This window comes from Labrus mixtus, chromosome 4 (assembly GCF_963584025.1).
Source record: "Labrus mixtus chromosome 4, fLabMix1.1, whole genome shotgun sequence".
NCBI lineage: Eukaryota > Metazoa > Chordata > Actinopteri > Labriformes > Labridae > Labrus > Labrus mixtus.
Genome location: NC_083615.1, coordinates 8,814,441 through 8,829,892, shown reverse-complemented (window position 1 = coordinate 8,829,892; position 15,452 = coordinate 8,814,441). Strand labels below are relative to the sequence as shown.

At 40.7% G+C, this 15,452-nt stretch overlaps 1 protein-coding gene across 1 annotated transcript; it reads right to left on the bottom strand.

Annotated features, from left to right (window-relative positions):
* Window positions 1–16: 16 nt before the first annotated feature.
* pik3c2g (phosphatidylinositol-4-phosphate 3-kinase catalytic subunit type 2 gamma) lies at window positions 17–15,283 on the bottom strand. The gene is made up of 33 exons (XM_061035680.1): window positions 15,161–15,283; window positions 13,849–14,458; window positions 13,638–13,717; window positions 13,098–13,255; window positions 11,929–12,043; window positions 11,735–11,846; window positions 11,323–11,393; window positions 11,106–11,169; window positions 10,857–10,982; window positions 10,577–10,607; window positions 10,194–10,377; window positions 9,953–10,075; window positions 9,507–9,635; window positions 8,519–8,633; window positions 8,288–8,421; window positions 7,950–8,138; window positions 7,109–7,202; window positions 6,356–6,450; window positions 5,889–6,069; window positions 5,676–5,783; window positions 5,476–5,568; window positions 4,924–5,053; window positions 4,680–4,816; window positions 4,420–4,589; window positions 4,177–4,333; window positions 3,969–4,078; window positions 3,681–3,849; window positions 3,048–3,166; window positions 2,856–2,952; window positions 2,700–2,763; window positions 2,449–2,528; window positions 2,193–2,318; window positions 17–1,481 (listed from the first exon to the last, which is right to left on the bottom strand). The coding sequence occupies exons 2-33, from the start codon at window positions 14,302–14,304 to the stop codon at window positions 1,329–1,331; spliced, it is 4,170 nt and encodes a 1,389-aa protein (XP_060891663.1). The 5' UTR covers window positions 14,305–14,458; window positions 15,161–15,283; the 3' UTR covers window positions 17–1,328.
* Window positions 15,284–15,452: the final 169 nt, after the last annotated feature.

The following is a 15,452-nucleotide window of genomic DNA, read 5'->3' as shown; positions in this document are numbered from 1 at the left end:
ATAAATAAAAACACCATTTTCATAGATATAAATACCAATTTTATTGTCAGGAAATGCATGTCTCTTTCCTCTGCTTTTCTGCAGAAGAGAAGGTTCCAGCTGAATTTAAAAGATGATTTAATGAAGACCAAGTCTCTGCATGCATCACTCAAGATATTGAGAAAATCCTTGAGTGGGATAGAAGTCTCTTATAATAGAATGAATAATTGATGCAGTTGGGATTATTGTGAGAGAGTTGATAATATCCAAACACAAGACATAATAGAGATTTAGGATGTATCATCTATATCTAAACAATAGATTGAATCCTTTTACTTTGCCTGAAAATGACGGGTGCTGCCAGGATACATTAAAAAGTCCATGAGTACTACTATGAAAGAGTGCCTCCCTGTGAGAGCCTCAGCAGGGCAAAATGTAAATAGCATCCACAGAGGTATACATAATTGAAGCAAATCCAGTGCAGGGCCTTCTATTTCTATCCGCACTAAATCCTGGGAATGAGGCGGAGGAGACCACGGGTCAGCAGGCCTGTCAGGAGGAGGATGGCATTAAGATAACATGAAGACCTGCTGTAGCCCTAGAAAGACTTTGTGTGTCGTAGGTGTGTGTGTGTGTGTGTGTGGAGGAGTTTTTCAGTTTGTTTTTGTGTGGGCAGGTGAGTGTCTGCCTCTGCCTGTTTTGGCATGCATGTGCATACCTGTGCTTGAAGGCTACTGATTGATAAGACAAATGATGAGGCGAGCGGCAGAGTGTTAACTCAGCCCCTCAGGCCAGAGAGAGAGAGAGCGAGAGAGAGAGAGAGAGAGAGAGAGAGAGAGGGGGAGTGTTGTCATCCTGCTCACACTCTCCTCACTCCACTCCCCCACTCTTTTCTCACCCTTCTCCTGTCTCCAACCTTCAATTGTACTGGTCAAGGGCGTCCAGTGGACACAGCCCGAAGGGATGAACACACTTAGTATGGGCAGATATTCAGGTATTGGGAGCGAAGCATCACCTCCTCTTAAATCTGTCACATCTATAGTTTCAAAAACACATTTAAGTACAAATGAAAGTGCAAATATGCTAATAGAAGTAATAGTGTTTCCTTCTTCCACTGTGGGAAGAGGTGGAAATGTGACTAATTTCAAATGTTCTTCATTTTATCAATATTTAAAAGTAGGCACATCAGTTAAAACAGTCTCCTCTGAGTCTTTTTCTCAGACCTGTAACGTCATCCAAAAACCTCATGAGGTTAAGTGTCATCTGATAAATACCCTTTGACTGGTATTTCCTTAGTGTGGCGGCTCCCCCTGCTGGATGGAGGCATTCCTTGCACCTCTCCAACAAGGTCAAATTGCACAGTCCCCGAGGAGAAACCACTTCTCCTTATCAAGCACCTCCTGCTCCAGTCTAATGTTGGTAGCAGCCACAAAATTCTTCTTGCTCTTCACAGTCACTTCCAGCACCATCCCATACAGCATGGGGACATCACTGTACTCCAGCTGTGAAGGGGAGACAAGAGACAGCTCTACAGTGAGAACATCTGGTTAAGATATCTATTTTGGTAAAGTTTGGCTTTTTTTCTGAATTTCTGTTGAAACTGTGGATCAGGAACTTTCTATTTGTTATTTCCTTCCATTGGGTTCTTTTAAGGCTTTACTTTTCCAGTAAGAGACTGTTAGATAAATTGGAAGCTACTGGTCAGAATGGGTTCAACACTGAAAGATCACATCAGGCTCACACAGTGAGGAGAGCAGCACAAGCAGACATTAAAAACAAACTTCACACAGAGTCAAAGTAAATGTTTAGGCTTCCAGTAACAGGAACGAAAAAAGATTTAGAGAGTATAGCATATACATATAAAAATAGATAGATAGAGATAAATGCATAAAGTTATTTAAGGCCATTGTAGAATATGAAGGTGTTACTTGTAGAGAAACATATTGCCCACCTGTCAATCCTATTTCTATTCCAGAGGTTTCACCTTATCCCAATCATAGAACTAATGATGATATCTGCTCCACGTATCCTTAAATATTGTTTTTATTTACATAAAAGGTATCTTACACTGAATTTTGTATTTTTGCATTTCATTTACTCAAGTTTGGAACTCAGTGTATACGCTTCTTTAAATATCCTACTAAGCCAATCCAAAAAGGATGTTTTGACTGTATTCGTTCATTGATGGAGGATAGAAAAGATGGACGTTGTACCAGCTCATTGAAGGTGGGGTTGTCATTATTGCGGACCACCTTCGTCTTCTTCTTGGAGCGCTGCTGAGGGTCCGGTCTCAGATATGTGACCACGTAGGCGTCAGGGTTAGAGCCGTTTGCAAGTTTCTGAAAGGTGACGGTCAACTCATGAATGCACGCCATAAAGTGGTTTTAAAGAGAGAACAAATTTGGCATGAGCAATAGCCTCTTGTCAAATATGACTAACAGTGCGATACTAAAAGTGAAGGAAACTCACAATGTTTTTCAGGTGTTTCACCAAAACTGAGAGCTTACAGTCTGAGTAAGAAATGAGGAGCTGGATGTGAGGAAGGGCTCCTAAAAAATATTAACATATGAGTTCAAATAAATCAAAGGATAACACATTTTGAATTGTATATGGACTAAGATAAGGATGTTCACAAGGCACAACATGGCATAGTTCATTGCATTATAAATAATGACTTGAATATAATGTTTTTCTTTTTTTTTTAAGGAGCAGAACATTACCTGTCACCACACTTTCTTGCACAATGTTTGGTCCGTCCAGGAATAAGCTGCACACATATTCATTCTGCAGGTGACAGACCGATGCCGGTTTGCAAGTCAGAGACAGATTTGACATAAGACTAAAGAAAGAAACGAACCAGAAACAAAGGAACATACCCCCTTGCAGGGTCCCTCAAAAAGCTGTTTGAGGTATTTATTCAGCAGAGACATCCTCCTGGATGGGGTGAATGACATCTTGTACCAGCCAGGAAACCTATAAGGAAGGATGAGTTAAGACATGCAGAAAAAAAGAGTGCTTTAAAATAAAACATCTACAGGATAGAAGTGTACACTTCTTTGTTCACTCACTGAGGCAGCATTGATTCAATGAAGTATTTCTGCAGCCGTTTGTGGATCAGCTCAAACTGCCCATATGTCTTTTCACTGTGTATAAAACCATCGTGGATGGTTACTCTCAGGTCATAAATCTGAAATTAAACACAAAATGATATTAGGTAGGAAGGTGAATAAAACAGGTTTATCCACACAGTTTCATATAGCCTGCACTGATCTCCTGGGAAATCCTTTATTTGTAAAAGCTTTATGAAAACACCTGAATGAATGATAGTTGTCAGTGTCACTAAATCTGCTACAGGCTGATTCTGAGTGACTGGGGAAATCTGTGTTTCTTTTGACTGACAAAGACGCTCCATCACTGCCTACAACTGTTTAACTTGACAGGAGACTGTAATCAGCGAGCAGTGAAATACCAACAAACATCAGTGTCGCTTCACTAATGTTTGTCTGGGCAGATGCAGTTAAATGATAGAGTCGGTCGTCTCCCTACCGGAAAGGTGTAGGGTTCAATCCCCAGCTCCAACAATCACACGTCGATGTGTCCTTAGGCAAGACTCTGAACTCCCGCTGCTGCGTCAAACAAACACTGACACTCTAACTTTCTATCTAAAAACAAAATGCACAAAGAGTAACAGGCATCCTTACCACATCCTTTGACCTGATGGTGTATCCCTGTATGACTGCTTCCTGGATGTTGGTGCTGGGAGCGGGGTTGCCGTCCCTGGTTACTGATTCTGGTTTCTTCCCCTGAGCAATGGCATGTGTCAGGAAGTTAAATTTCACTGCAACACAGCCAATGCTTTCCTTGATCTTCCTACATCAAGAAGTAAAAAAAAACTGATACTGTGAAAAATAAATAAATGCTGCCGCAGAAATAAAGCAGGATATTTTGAAGAGAGATTCTGTGCATTTCTGCGTTGTGCATTAGATTACTTTGTAAAGTAGGACGTGGCCTCCAGGTCTGTGTCATGAGGTCTGAGATTGTTCTGGACGTACTGCAGATCATTAGAGTCCTTCAGTTCTGGCATTCCTGCACGCAGCATCTGCAAACCAAAGACACCATAAATGTGAAGTGTTTTATGTAATATCATCTTTTAAATATAAGCTGTTGTTCTGTGTCGTTATTCAATTGATATCCTACCAGCTCCAACAGGCTGAGTATCAGTGCAGAGCGCCTTCTGATTATATTGTATGCTTCGCAGCAGACCTCCACAAAGCGATGCAGGCGTTGAGGCTTCTGTCCCCCACCCGTGATGAAGTGCTGCATCTCAGACGTAAAGATGAACGGCGATCGATCCCTATTATTGCAAAAATTGTACATTTTGATTATCTGACTCTTGCTCTTTGGCGTTTCAAAATGCTGCTTTCCTGTTAGTCAACCTACCTTTTAAAACTCCCGAACTTTTGCGCATTGCCCATGATCTTGCCGAAGTCGATATGAAACATATGCCCACTGTGTTTCAACATGATGTTGTCATTGTGGCGGTCGCAAATCCCCAGGATGAAGGTGGCCACGCACCACCCTGCACAGGAGTTGATGAAGTTCATCACAGCCTGTACACACACACAGCAGAGGAGTGTCACACCAGCAGATACAGCACAGACAAGCTTAATGGCTATCAAATATTTGACCGTGGTCTCAACCTTCTCGTAGTCCTCCTCAGTCCTGTTCCACATGTGGAACCATTTCTCCAGTGAGTCTTCTCGAAGGGTGCCTCCCAGACCAAACTCCTGATGGATCGATCCCAGGGTCACTGCCTCTGGAACCACTTCCACCAATCCTAACAAACGCGTAGAATAAATGTGGAAAAACATGAACTCACAGCCACAGAGATAAAAAAAAAAAGACCAGGGATATGTTAACATGCATTCAAATACAAAAACTGACCCTGAAATCTGCCTGTAGAAAGACACCTGTAGGAGATCATTTGCATGTCCAGCCCCTCCTGGAGCCAAATCCTGTCCATCACACGGACGATCTGAAGCACCAGCATGTCCTGCTGCAGGTTATCTCCTGTCTGAACAACACATTTGACAGAGGACTGAACACTGTGTTCCTAAAAACAAGCTGATAATTGACTTACAGAGTGCTACATCCTAAGAAATCTGGGCTATTAACTAATTCCATTTAATATATAATGCAATAGTAAAATAATAACACATATTTTCATCTCTTAAATTAGTGATGAATCTGTCTGTTTTATAAAGGTGCTCTTTTATGGTCTAAACTCTCTTTATGTGTGTCACAATATGTTGGTATTCAGATCTTCATCAACAGTTTTATTGTCATTATCTTTTGCTTAAAAATGTCAGGCAACAAAGTGGCAATCGAACACTACTAGGACAGTGTCACGTTTCACCTCAGGAGGAAAAAATATAGAAGCTTAGTTTTCTTTTTTTTTTTAAACAATGTTTATGTGTGAATCCATCAATTGCCAACCTTGCAGATGACACTGACGTTCTTGGCCAGAGGGTCGGAGCAGATGAATGAGATCCCCAGAGGAGCAGCGTTTGAGTTGTAAAACTTACAGGCCTGTTGTAAACAGAAGAGGAGGAAACACTCTTAACTGGTATAAAAGTATGCGCATATTAAATCATAGTAATGACCAAAAGGGGAAATGTGATGTGTATTTTTCTTACATCCACATCCAAGGCCTTTATATGAACTGCAGGATCAAGAGGAAGACAGCAGCCGGTCCCATCTTTGAAGAAGTCATTGATCTTCAATTTTTCTTTCATCAAAACATTCTGAAGTGGAAATGCATCAAATGAAAGATCATTTCATTGGATAATGGATGATTATGAGCCATTGAGTAGGTACATGAATAGTAGATTTGAGGATTATTTGCTGACCTTACGTCGAGCCTTTTCAGCAGTGCGAACACTCTCAGCCACTTGTATGAGGACAGACACCAGGCGGGTTTCATGCTCCAGCTCCTGCCTCAGTGCTCGACCACAGCAGTGCTGCAGGGCGGCCTGAACCTTACTGAACCAGCTTTGGTAGTGCGGGTCATTGTGGGCGTCCTGCAGCAGCCTGTCAGCATTGTGTAAATATTATTGGCTGATAAAAGTACTCTGCATACCACAGATGTAACATCAAATTACAAAAAATATTTGAAATAAAACATCAATGCATGCTGCAGAATCACCATCACTTTGGATAAAAAAAAAAAAATCAACAACGAATCATTTTTTTAACAGCATAACTTCCCCAAACATGACAGAAATGTCATCATTTCGAAGTGAATTAAATAAAAATAAATATGTAGTGATCCAAAGAAATACATTTCCTCAGCTTGATGTGTGACTCTGTTGCTCACCAGTAAAGTTGCTGGGCGATTCGTATGCTCTTCAGTGATCTCTCCAGCAGCATCATCACCAGAGGTCCATCCAACTCCCACTCACTCTTCAGAGCCTGCAGGACACGATGACTGTTCAAGCAAACAGCATGCCTCTTATTCTTATATTTAAAAATCTATTGGCTCGGCGGTACCAAGCAATTATTTCAGAAAATCCCTCTGAATGTTACCCTCGACACATCATACACAAGACAAAACCAAATGTACACTGTTATTTCAGCTTGATTTAAATAAAGTTTGTTGCATAACTGATCCCTTTATGAATCAAATGCCCTGCTAATGTTGAGCTTCGCTTTTCTTCAAATGTTTGTGTGTGAATCCCTGTTGTGGTTGTTTAGTTGTTGCTTGTAGATATTATTCAACTTCATTTCTTCGCTAATGTTTGCTAATGCTGCACACTTCTGATACCTAAGAGAGGGAAATCACACTTGAGTGTGCAAAATCATCCTTAAAGTGAAATTGTTGTGGCAATTAGTCGAGAGGCTCTGACAAGAAACCGAGAAATTAGAATGATCTAATATTTTATGGCAGTTATTTCCCTACATTAGTAATACAGAACAATTTGTTCAGCTTCTCTTTAAACCAATTTAGCAATGTTTATGGTCAAAAGTTATTACCTCTGAATGCAGATATAATATGTATGATAAAAACAATGTGTCTGTATTTTGTCACTCAGACTGTCGTACAGTTCATAATGTGTGTTCGTCTGCTTACCTGGACCAGCTGGGGCAGAAAGACTTCCAGCTCTACGTCTGGTATCTGTTCAAAGAACTGAACTGCAGCTCTCCTCACAGTCTGATCATGAAAACTACAAAAGATTTATGAAGATATTTTTAAAAATATAATAGAACAGGACATCACACATCCACTGAACACCCACGTCACCCCACTTCCTTCAGGACGGCGGTAAAGAGCAATGAGGTGCTCGCCTTGGGAAAAGCCTGAAAAGACACTGTGATTTGTGTATGTGATGTTCTTTGGTGGGAATTGTCTGTTGGACAGAAACGGGGCTGTAAAAAGATATAAAGTCTAAGACACTGAAACTTTTTTTTTTTTTTTTTTACTGATGTTTAATTCTAAGATCTTCCAAGTGTTTCCTTCAAGTGTTGGATCCACAGCTTGTGAGTGAAGGACATTCACAGCCAGTAGGAAGGTCATTGACCGACAACTAAAGCTAAGCTCTACCTGTTAAAGTCTTCAGTGTTCTTCAATGCTAATCGTGTCTTTTTCATATTAGTCTTTAAGATATTTATATACATGATGTCAAATGAGATAAAATAGTGGGTAAAATTCTCATATTACATTACCTCGAGGTCTGAAAGCAGATGAAAAACAGTGATGAATAATTTAAAGGCAATAAAAACAAAAATAAAAATCTATAGTCGCGTACAGAACTTCAGGCATGACAGGTTGAAAAAACGTCTTACACTTTTGCATCATCTTCTTACAACATGCAAATGCCTGACAGAAATACTGTTGAATATTTTCTGTTTGTTGCATGGCATAATGACAATTTCCATCTTTCTGTTTGGGACTTTCACCAAGTTTCACCAACCTGTCAGTGAGCAGGAACAGAGCCTCTTCAGGTTGATGGATGGGCCAGTTTTCTACAATAGTGTAGATTTCTGTCAAGTCGTCAGGTTGCCATCGTGGAGCTCCACCCAGCAGCAGGTGGAGGAAAGTGCTGGCTTTGTCACTACAGTAACGCTTTGTCCAGAGGAAAGACTTCTCATTTTGTGTTAGACTGGAGAAGAAGAGAGAGAGAGAGATACGTTTAGAAACAAAATAACAAGAGGACAAAAATCTCCCTATATAAAAAAAATAAATTGTGCAAGTCTAAAAATATGAAACCCCTTCACCCGTACATGTAAAGAGACAAGCACTTCCACTTACAAGCAGAGACAATGCTTCTTAGAGACATCCAACATTTTCTTATGTAAGTCCTCACAGGGCTCAGTAAAAATGACTGAACCAGGGAGAGCAATGGGCCTCTGATATTTCCACTCCATCTGATCCTGGAACTCGAGCTGGGGAACAACAGGAGGACGAGTGGTTGTGAAGGTAAAGTGGTGTTTTTTTTTACGTTTTGATCAACAGGGGGCAGAAATGTCTCGTGTTACAGACCTGCAGTATGACCCCAGCTGGTTGTCTGTGGCTGTCTGATAAGGCAGGAGACGGAGGAGACGTCAGCTCAGCCAGTAAGGACATACTGAGCAGGACGGTTCCCATCAGCAGAGTCCTTCACACACATAGTTCAAATACTGTAAGTTACATATCATGCTATTGAGCTCTGTTTTGTTTTCTAGATCAACAGAAAAGTATCCCGTTATCACGAGAAAACCAGCTTTGTTATCCCAAGATCATGAGAAATATTGAGATTCCCTTAAAACAACTGAAATTAACTTGTTATCAGAGTGAAACCAGCGTTGTTATCTTGAGATTACGACACAGGTAAGTAGAGATCGATAGAAAACAACTAGAAAAAAGTTACTCATCATCAAAGGAAAGTGGAGTAAATAAAATGTAGATGAATGTCTGCTTTGGGCTTCCATACACATGTAAGCTGTCAGTGACTGAGTAGTTGTTTTCAAGCTTCATGACATGAAAGCAGCTATGCTCTACTTAACAAAAGACTATCAGTTCAATGAAGGGAAACAAATGCAGACACAGAAGAAGAGAGAAAACGTTTTCTCTCTCAGGCTAAAATCTGTCACACTGCCTCGTAATGTGTTGTAAATGTATTGATGCGAACAGGAGGCCTGTAGCCATCAAAGGAATAAATGGTCATGTCAAAAGTATAAATATAGAAGTGATGCATTACTTTAAAAAAGTAGTTAGAAAGACACTCCATCGAGCCTACAAATGGAACTTATTGGTTACTGCAGGCACCAAAGTCATTTTATGTTAGACTCTCTCTGATCGAGTATGTCCACAATTTTTCCTCTCACAAGGGTAACTTCATAGAAATATTTTATCTGCATGTAACAACACTGTTGACACACTACATACTGCTATCAGAAATGTAACCTCAACCTACTGTAATCTGCCATGCAGAGCTCAAAGATGTCAGTAAGAACTGTCTTGGGAGTTTTAAACAGCTAGGAACACCTACCTATCTCTGTACAGAGGCAGTACAGCCCAGCCTAAAAGCTCTGGGCCCTTGCCTCGCTTGGAGCCCTTCAGCTGAAATGTCAACATGCACTCATACGGCAGCTTATTGACAGGGACAGGAAACACCATCCTGAAACCAAAAAACATACAGAAACATTCAAAAACATTGTTGTTACTATTGCTCACAAAACTTTATAACATCCACTAATGAATACATTTATTTTGTCCTATATACACTTATAATGGGACATTAGGCCACAACAAAATAGAGCCTGGATCTGGTGACTATTTAAAATCATGGACAAAATCTTTGGGAGGGAAGTTTCTTTATAATCCACTTTCTCTTCTTTATCCTTTATATTCATTCTTGAAATCACAAGTAAAAGAAAGTTGAATGTGATAAAACAACATTAACACTTGAAGACCATAATTAGATTCCACCCTTACATGCGGTTACAATTGATCTTGTTTCTGTATGACAAGGCCGTGCTGATATTTTCTGAGATGCCGGTGTCACAGACCTTTGTCTCTCCATACGTCAACTCACAGGAAACAGAGAAGCACTCGTAACTGCAAATGAGGGAGTGGAAAGAGAAAGTGAAACCTCATAAAGTATGTGTTTAACATTTGTTTCCGTGTGTATATTTCAAGAGGTGACACACTCATCAGAATGTGTGTGAACTATTACTTGTTCATCCAAACGAGCTGAAGTTGGTAGAGAGTAGCGACATTGAATTGGAAGATTTCATTGTTGTACTCAACGTCTCTGGATTGTGGGTTTCTGGTTACCCTCAAACATCTGAAGTCTGACTGGAAGTTGTCAAAGAAGATCTGAAGGACTTTTTGCAGCGACTGGTGGAGCATGATCATGACTGGAAAACAGAAATAAAACTCATATCAAGACAATTAAAATACTAGTATAACAAATGCTTACTTTCAAATGTAAGGATTCAGCATTCAAAAGCAGTTAAATAGTTTATACTTGTACCTATGCACACATACATACTCCAAACGCATGCACACCATAATGTTATTACATTTCAGAATTATGACACAACAGCTGCTACTCACCAGTTTCACACTCAGTCATCTCATCATGACTCTGCAAAAGGATAAGAAAACAAAGCAGCGTGGTGTTTATCTGTGGCATGCAGAGGGGTTTGCTCTTCCCAGTGTACGTTTTAGTGTGCACTGAAGTGTCAAAAGACCTCAGCAAGTTACTAATCATGTCAACTAAACAGCATACTATACAAAGTATTAAAAAGACAAAAGAAGGAGATTCAATGTGCTCGTAATGAAAGAAGCCTTTTAACAGCATGAATAGTTTCACTCGTGTGTCTGTGAAATGTACCAGAGGTATGGGATTGATTCTGTTGAGCGCACCGATCGAATCCTCCAACTCTGGACACGAAAGTCCACACACAAGATTGCTGATCGTGCGAACCCAGCCAACAAGCACATTGGTGTTCATCCCAGACTACACATTCACAATGAGACCAGGGACAAGAAGGACAAGATACACAAATGAAACATCATTACAAGCTGGAACAAATACTAAGCATTGCATTTAAATGGATCTGTCTACGTTGTGTTTACCCACCTTGCTCCTCATTAGCTCTGTCACCTCTGTGTTGTAGCTCTTAAGAAACTCCTGCAGGCTCAACCTGAGACAGGACAAAAGGTTAAACACACATGACCTCAAGGCAAAGCTTCCCAGTGTTTTCTACAAACAGTCGACGGTTGACACATGATCCAGTTAAAGTTGTTGTTTTAAAAACCTTAACACAGAGCTGATGCCGGGCTGCTTGTCATCTTACTTGCAGGTGTTGTGCACACAGACAGGACGTAGGAGCGGGTACAGTTGACAAGGCGTTCTGTCATCCTCCTCCTTAGAGAACACAGACAGATTGAAATACTGATTTCTTTGTTGAGGATTTGTGTTTTTTTAATTTATTTCTAAATCCCAGATTACAACATGTTCACCTTTTTCTATTTTAGTTTTTGCTGTTTAATGTCGGCAGCCATGACGTGATGTGTAAACAGAACAAAGTCGAGACGTCAGGGCGGAGGCTTTTACAGCTACAATAGCCCCGATGATAACAAACTGGCCAGGAGCCAGGCACAGGTGTTTATGAAAGAAGCGTTTCATGACAGAAGAGTGGCCACGTCTTTCTTAGTTAATGATCTCCTCTGTAGGTGGGAACAGAGAAGGAGCGTGAACTGACTTACATCCCTGGGCAAACAGTGTTTGAGGTTGTTCAAATGGAGCAGCCGGACGGGGACTTCTAGCTTAAGCATGCAGGACGTCTGAATGATCTCATGCATACCCAGCAGTTCTTCACTAAAAGACAAAGTGAGAAAATGTAATGTGAAAACAATTAAAAGTAATCCAGTCAGAATTCATGATGGGATTTGTGCCTTACTTCTGGAGATACTCCTCAGAGTCGCACAGTTTTAAAACATAATGCCCACTGGAGCTGGGAGTGATGTCCAACAACTGGAAGATTTCTTCAATCAGGCTCTTCACTGTTCTGTTCACTGGATAAAAGATTAAAGTTCAGAGTCCACACACTTGTGTCAACATGTGCAGTGACTGAACAATAGGAATGGGTGTCCAAAGATACTTACGAGCATAATAGAAAGCCAAATTTTATGTTCTGCACTTCACTTTCTTGATATCCTATTCACTTCAACAACTTTTGTTTGCGAATGGCAGCTGTACATCTCAGTTTATTGTGTTTTTTTCTACCTTCTCTAATAAGGCTCAAAAACACATCTGCCCATACCCAATGTACAGACACTGAACTGGACTAATAGTGTTCTGCACTGTTACTCCTGCCTCTTGTACTTAAAGGTCTCAATACTTGAATGTGTGAATGTTCATTTATATGTTTGCCTTAACTAATCTATAACATTTGATTACAATAAAAAATATTTTACTAAATAACTAATACTGGATATCTACATATGTACAAAGTACCCATAGCTACGTAGTGTAATATTGCACATCACCCATCCATCCATTCGTCCATCCATTTGTCCATCCATCCGTCCATCCATCTATCCATTTGTCCATCCGTCCGTCCATCCACCCTTCCATCCATCCGTACATCCATCCACCAGTCCACTCATCCGTCCATCCATTTGTCCATCCGTCCATTCATCCATCCGTACATCCATCCACCAGTCCACTCATCCGTCCATCCATTTGTCCATCCACCCATCCATCCGTACATCCATCCACCGGTCCACTCATCCGTCCATCCATTCGTCCATCAATCCATCCATCCACCCACCCATCTGTCCATCCATCCACCGGTCAACCCATACGTCCATCCATCCATCCACCCAAACATCTGTCCATCCGTCCATCCTTAGAATCTCAGTACCTCTCTACTACTTCAATGATGAAGGTAGAACATTGTAAAATACAGCGTAGACTTGACTCCAGTTGTAATTATCATGAATATTATTCTACATTCAGAGGCAAAAAACGAGACACACCTCCTGCATTTATTTTCCACATAAGTCTAAAAATGATAACTAATGTAAGCATTTTGAATAACTGATGTGCATTGGTGGTTAGTCTTACCTGAGGTAGGGAAGGGGAGCTGGTGATGGTCCCAGTCTCTGGCCACACTGACATTCACCTCCACCTGCTGCAGCAGGGCCGGGTGGATGTGTAACACTCGAGCCCATACAACACCTGGATTATGAACACTGTCTGTGTGCTTGTACCGTGACATTAGCCTGCCAAGTAAAGGTGATGACAGATACCGAATAAATAAAGTTTGCACTGAAAACAAAAACAACATGATTCATTTCAGCGTTCAAACATCATGTATGTCAGTTTCCTATAATAAAAACTTTGAAAAATGTAACGCATAAGGAGATGTAGAGCATCAAGACATGCAAAGCTAAACCAGTGGGGAAAAAAGCAGCAATGCAATGTTTCATTTCTTTTATTGTTATTTTTAGATGTACCGTGTAGGCTGGCAGATATTCTAAAACAAACTAAACACATTCATTCTTAAACAGTATTTCATAATTCTCTTACCTGGATATTAATAGATTATATTAAAATATTCAAAACTGTAAATATGAACAAACTTATTTTCATGAACCCTCTTACTTGGCAGTTGCAGAGCAAAAAGATGCCAGACTCTTGGTGCTGCCCTCTGGAGTGTCTATGAGGTTGATGGCCCATGGGTCCTGACGAAAAAAGACGTTCAAATAAATACTACTTCAGGGCCTAAGTCTGATTTTGCCGGTTTAAATTTGGGTCATTAATCCTAAAGGCTGTTCGTTTCTGCTAAGGGAGAAGCTACAACAGCAGTACTCACATTGTCAACCTCTGTCCTTGAACGGTTCAGTTTGTGAACCGGCTCAGCGAAGTCAAAGGAAAACTGCTTGTTGTTGAGGGGCAGCCGTGACCTGTGGGGTACAGGAGGGGGAGCCGTGACTTGTCTTTCTGTCAAACACGCACTTGGAAGTCTGGTTCTGAGTAACGGGGGTCGACTAGGGACTGGTGGAGGCTTTTTTTTACTGTTTTGGTCCGTATTCCCTGGTCCTCCTCCTCTATCTCCTGAGAGATGCCCTGTGAGTTTGGGTTGGGATTCAGCCGGGCTGCGTTCACGCAAACGCGTTTCAACATCTTCAGGAGACACCTCCATGTGCTCATTATTAATGTACTCGTAAACATGATTCACAGATGGATCCTCAGTGAGGGGCAAAGGGAGGTCAATGTCCATTGCGTCTTGTCTCTGGATTGTTCCATTTCCATTTTGAGAAGGATCCATCACATTATAGGAAGTCGTTCTCCTCCTGGGCGGCTCTGTTCCACTTTCTCAGCAGGTCCTCACTTCATAGCCTGGCAGAGGGCAGAACCACAGAGGTCCAGTCATTGTGAACAGTTGTTCTTCTTCCCCTCACAGTCACTCCTCATGTCTGATTCTTTCACAAAGAAATGAAAAATATTACTGAACTAAGTAAATTACAGTGTTGCTTTGATGCTTGCTTTTGTCCCTTTTTGAAAGATTGTCTGTTTGTAATTATGTGTATAACATATCCAACTGTCTTAATTCTCAATATTGGGTTGTTTGTGTTTACAAGGTCTCAGGGTTTTAGTCCCTAGCATGTGTGCTTTATTCTTTGTCATTGTATTTTTCAAATAGTTCTGAGCACAGAAAAAAGATAAAGAGCTACTCTCAAGTATTTGGTATCATGAGCCCAACATCATGAAAAACAGAAATAGGGAGCCATTATATTAGCTTAAGAGTTTTATTCCAGTGAGGAAAAGTAATCTACTTTATGGCAGGATTCAAGTGAAGCTGGAGGTTTACGTTGGTTTAATAATTAACAAGCTTTCAAATCTTCACAGAAAATCTACCAGTGCGCGCCACAATGTCTGTGGCAAAATGTAGTTTAAAATAAAACACGACAGAGGTCCTTAATCATTAATGACATTATACCATTAAGCTTTTATTCAACATAAGCCAAACCAGAGTAACTGAAAGTAAAACTTCTGAACAGCAACAGAGATGGAATGATTCAGTAAACAGACATTTTATATTCACTCAGGTTGAGATTACCTCCAAATACTCAACTAAAGTCTACAGTTAACAAAGTGTAAGCCTTTTTTTGGTGGTAACTTACCCTGAGAGGTCCCGTCCTGAAGACAAGTTAAATACTTGACTGGAGCCATGCTCAGCCAGTTAGACCAGTAAAACATTTGGAGAGCTGTGTTTCCTTGTGTTGACACTGCCCTCTCCCCCTTCTCCTGCTGCGCACATCCACGCTCCCTCTGCTGGATTAACACGGCATTACATTATTCACATGCTCTCTTTGTGCAGCTGAGAAAGTTCCTAAATCAGATTTAAAAAAACAAAACAAATCAGAAACATCCTTTTCCCCCTTGTTTTTGCCATTTTTGCTTGTTTTATCTGCT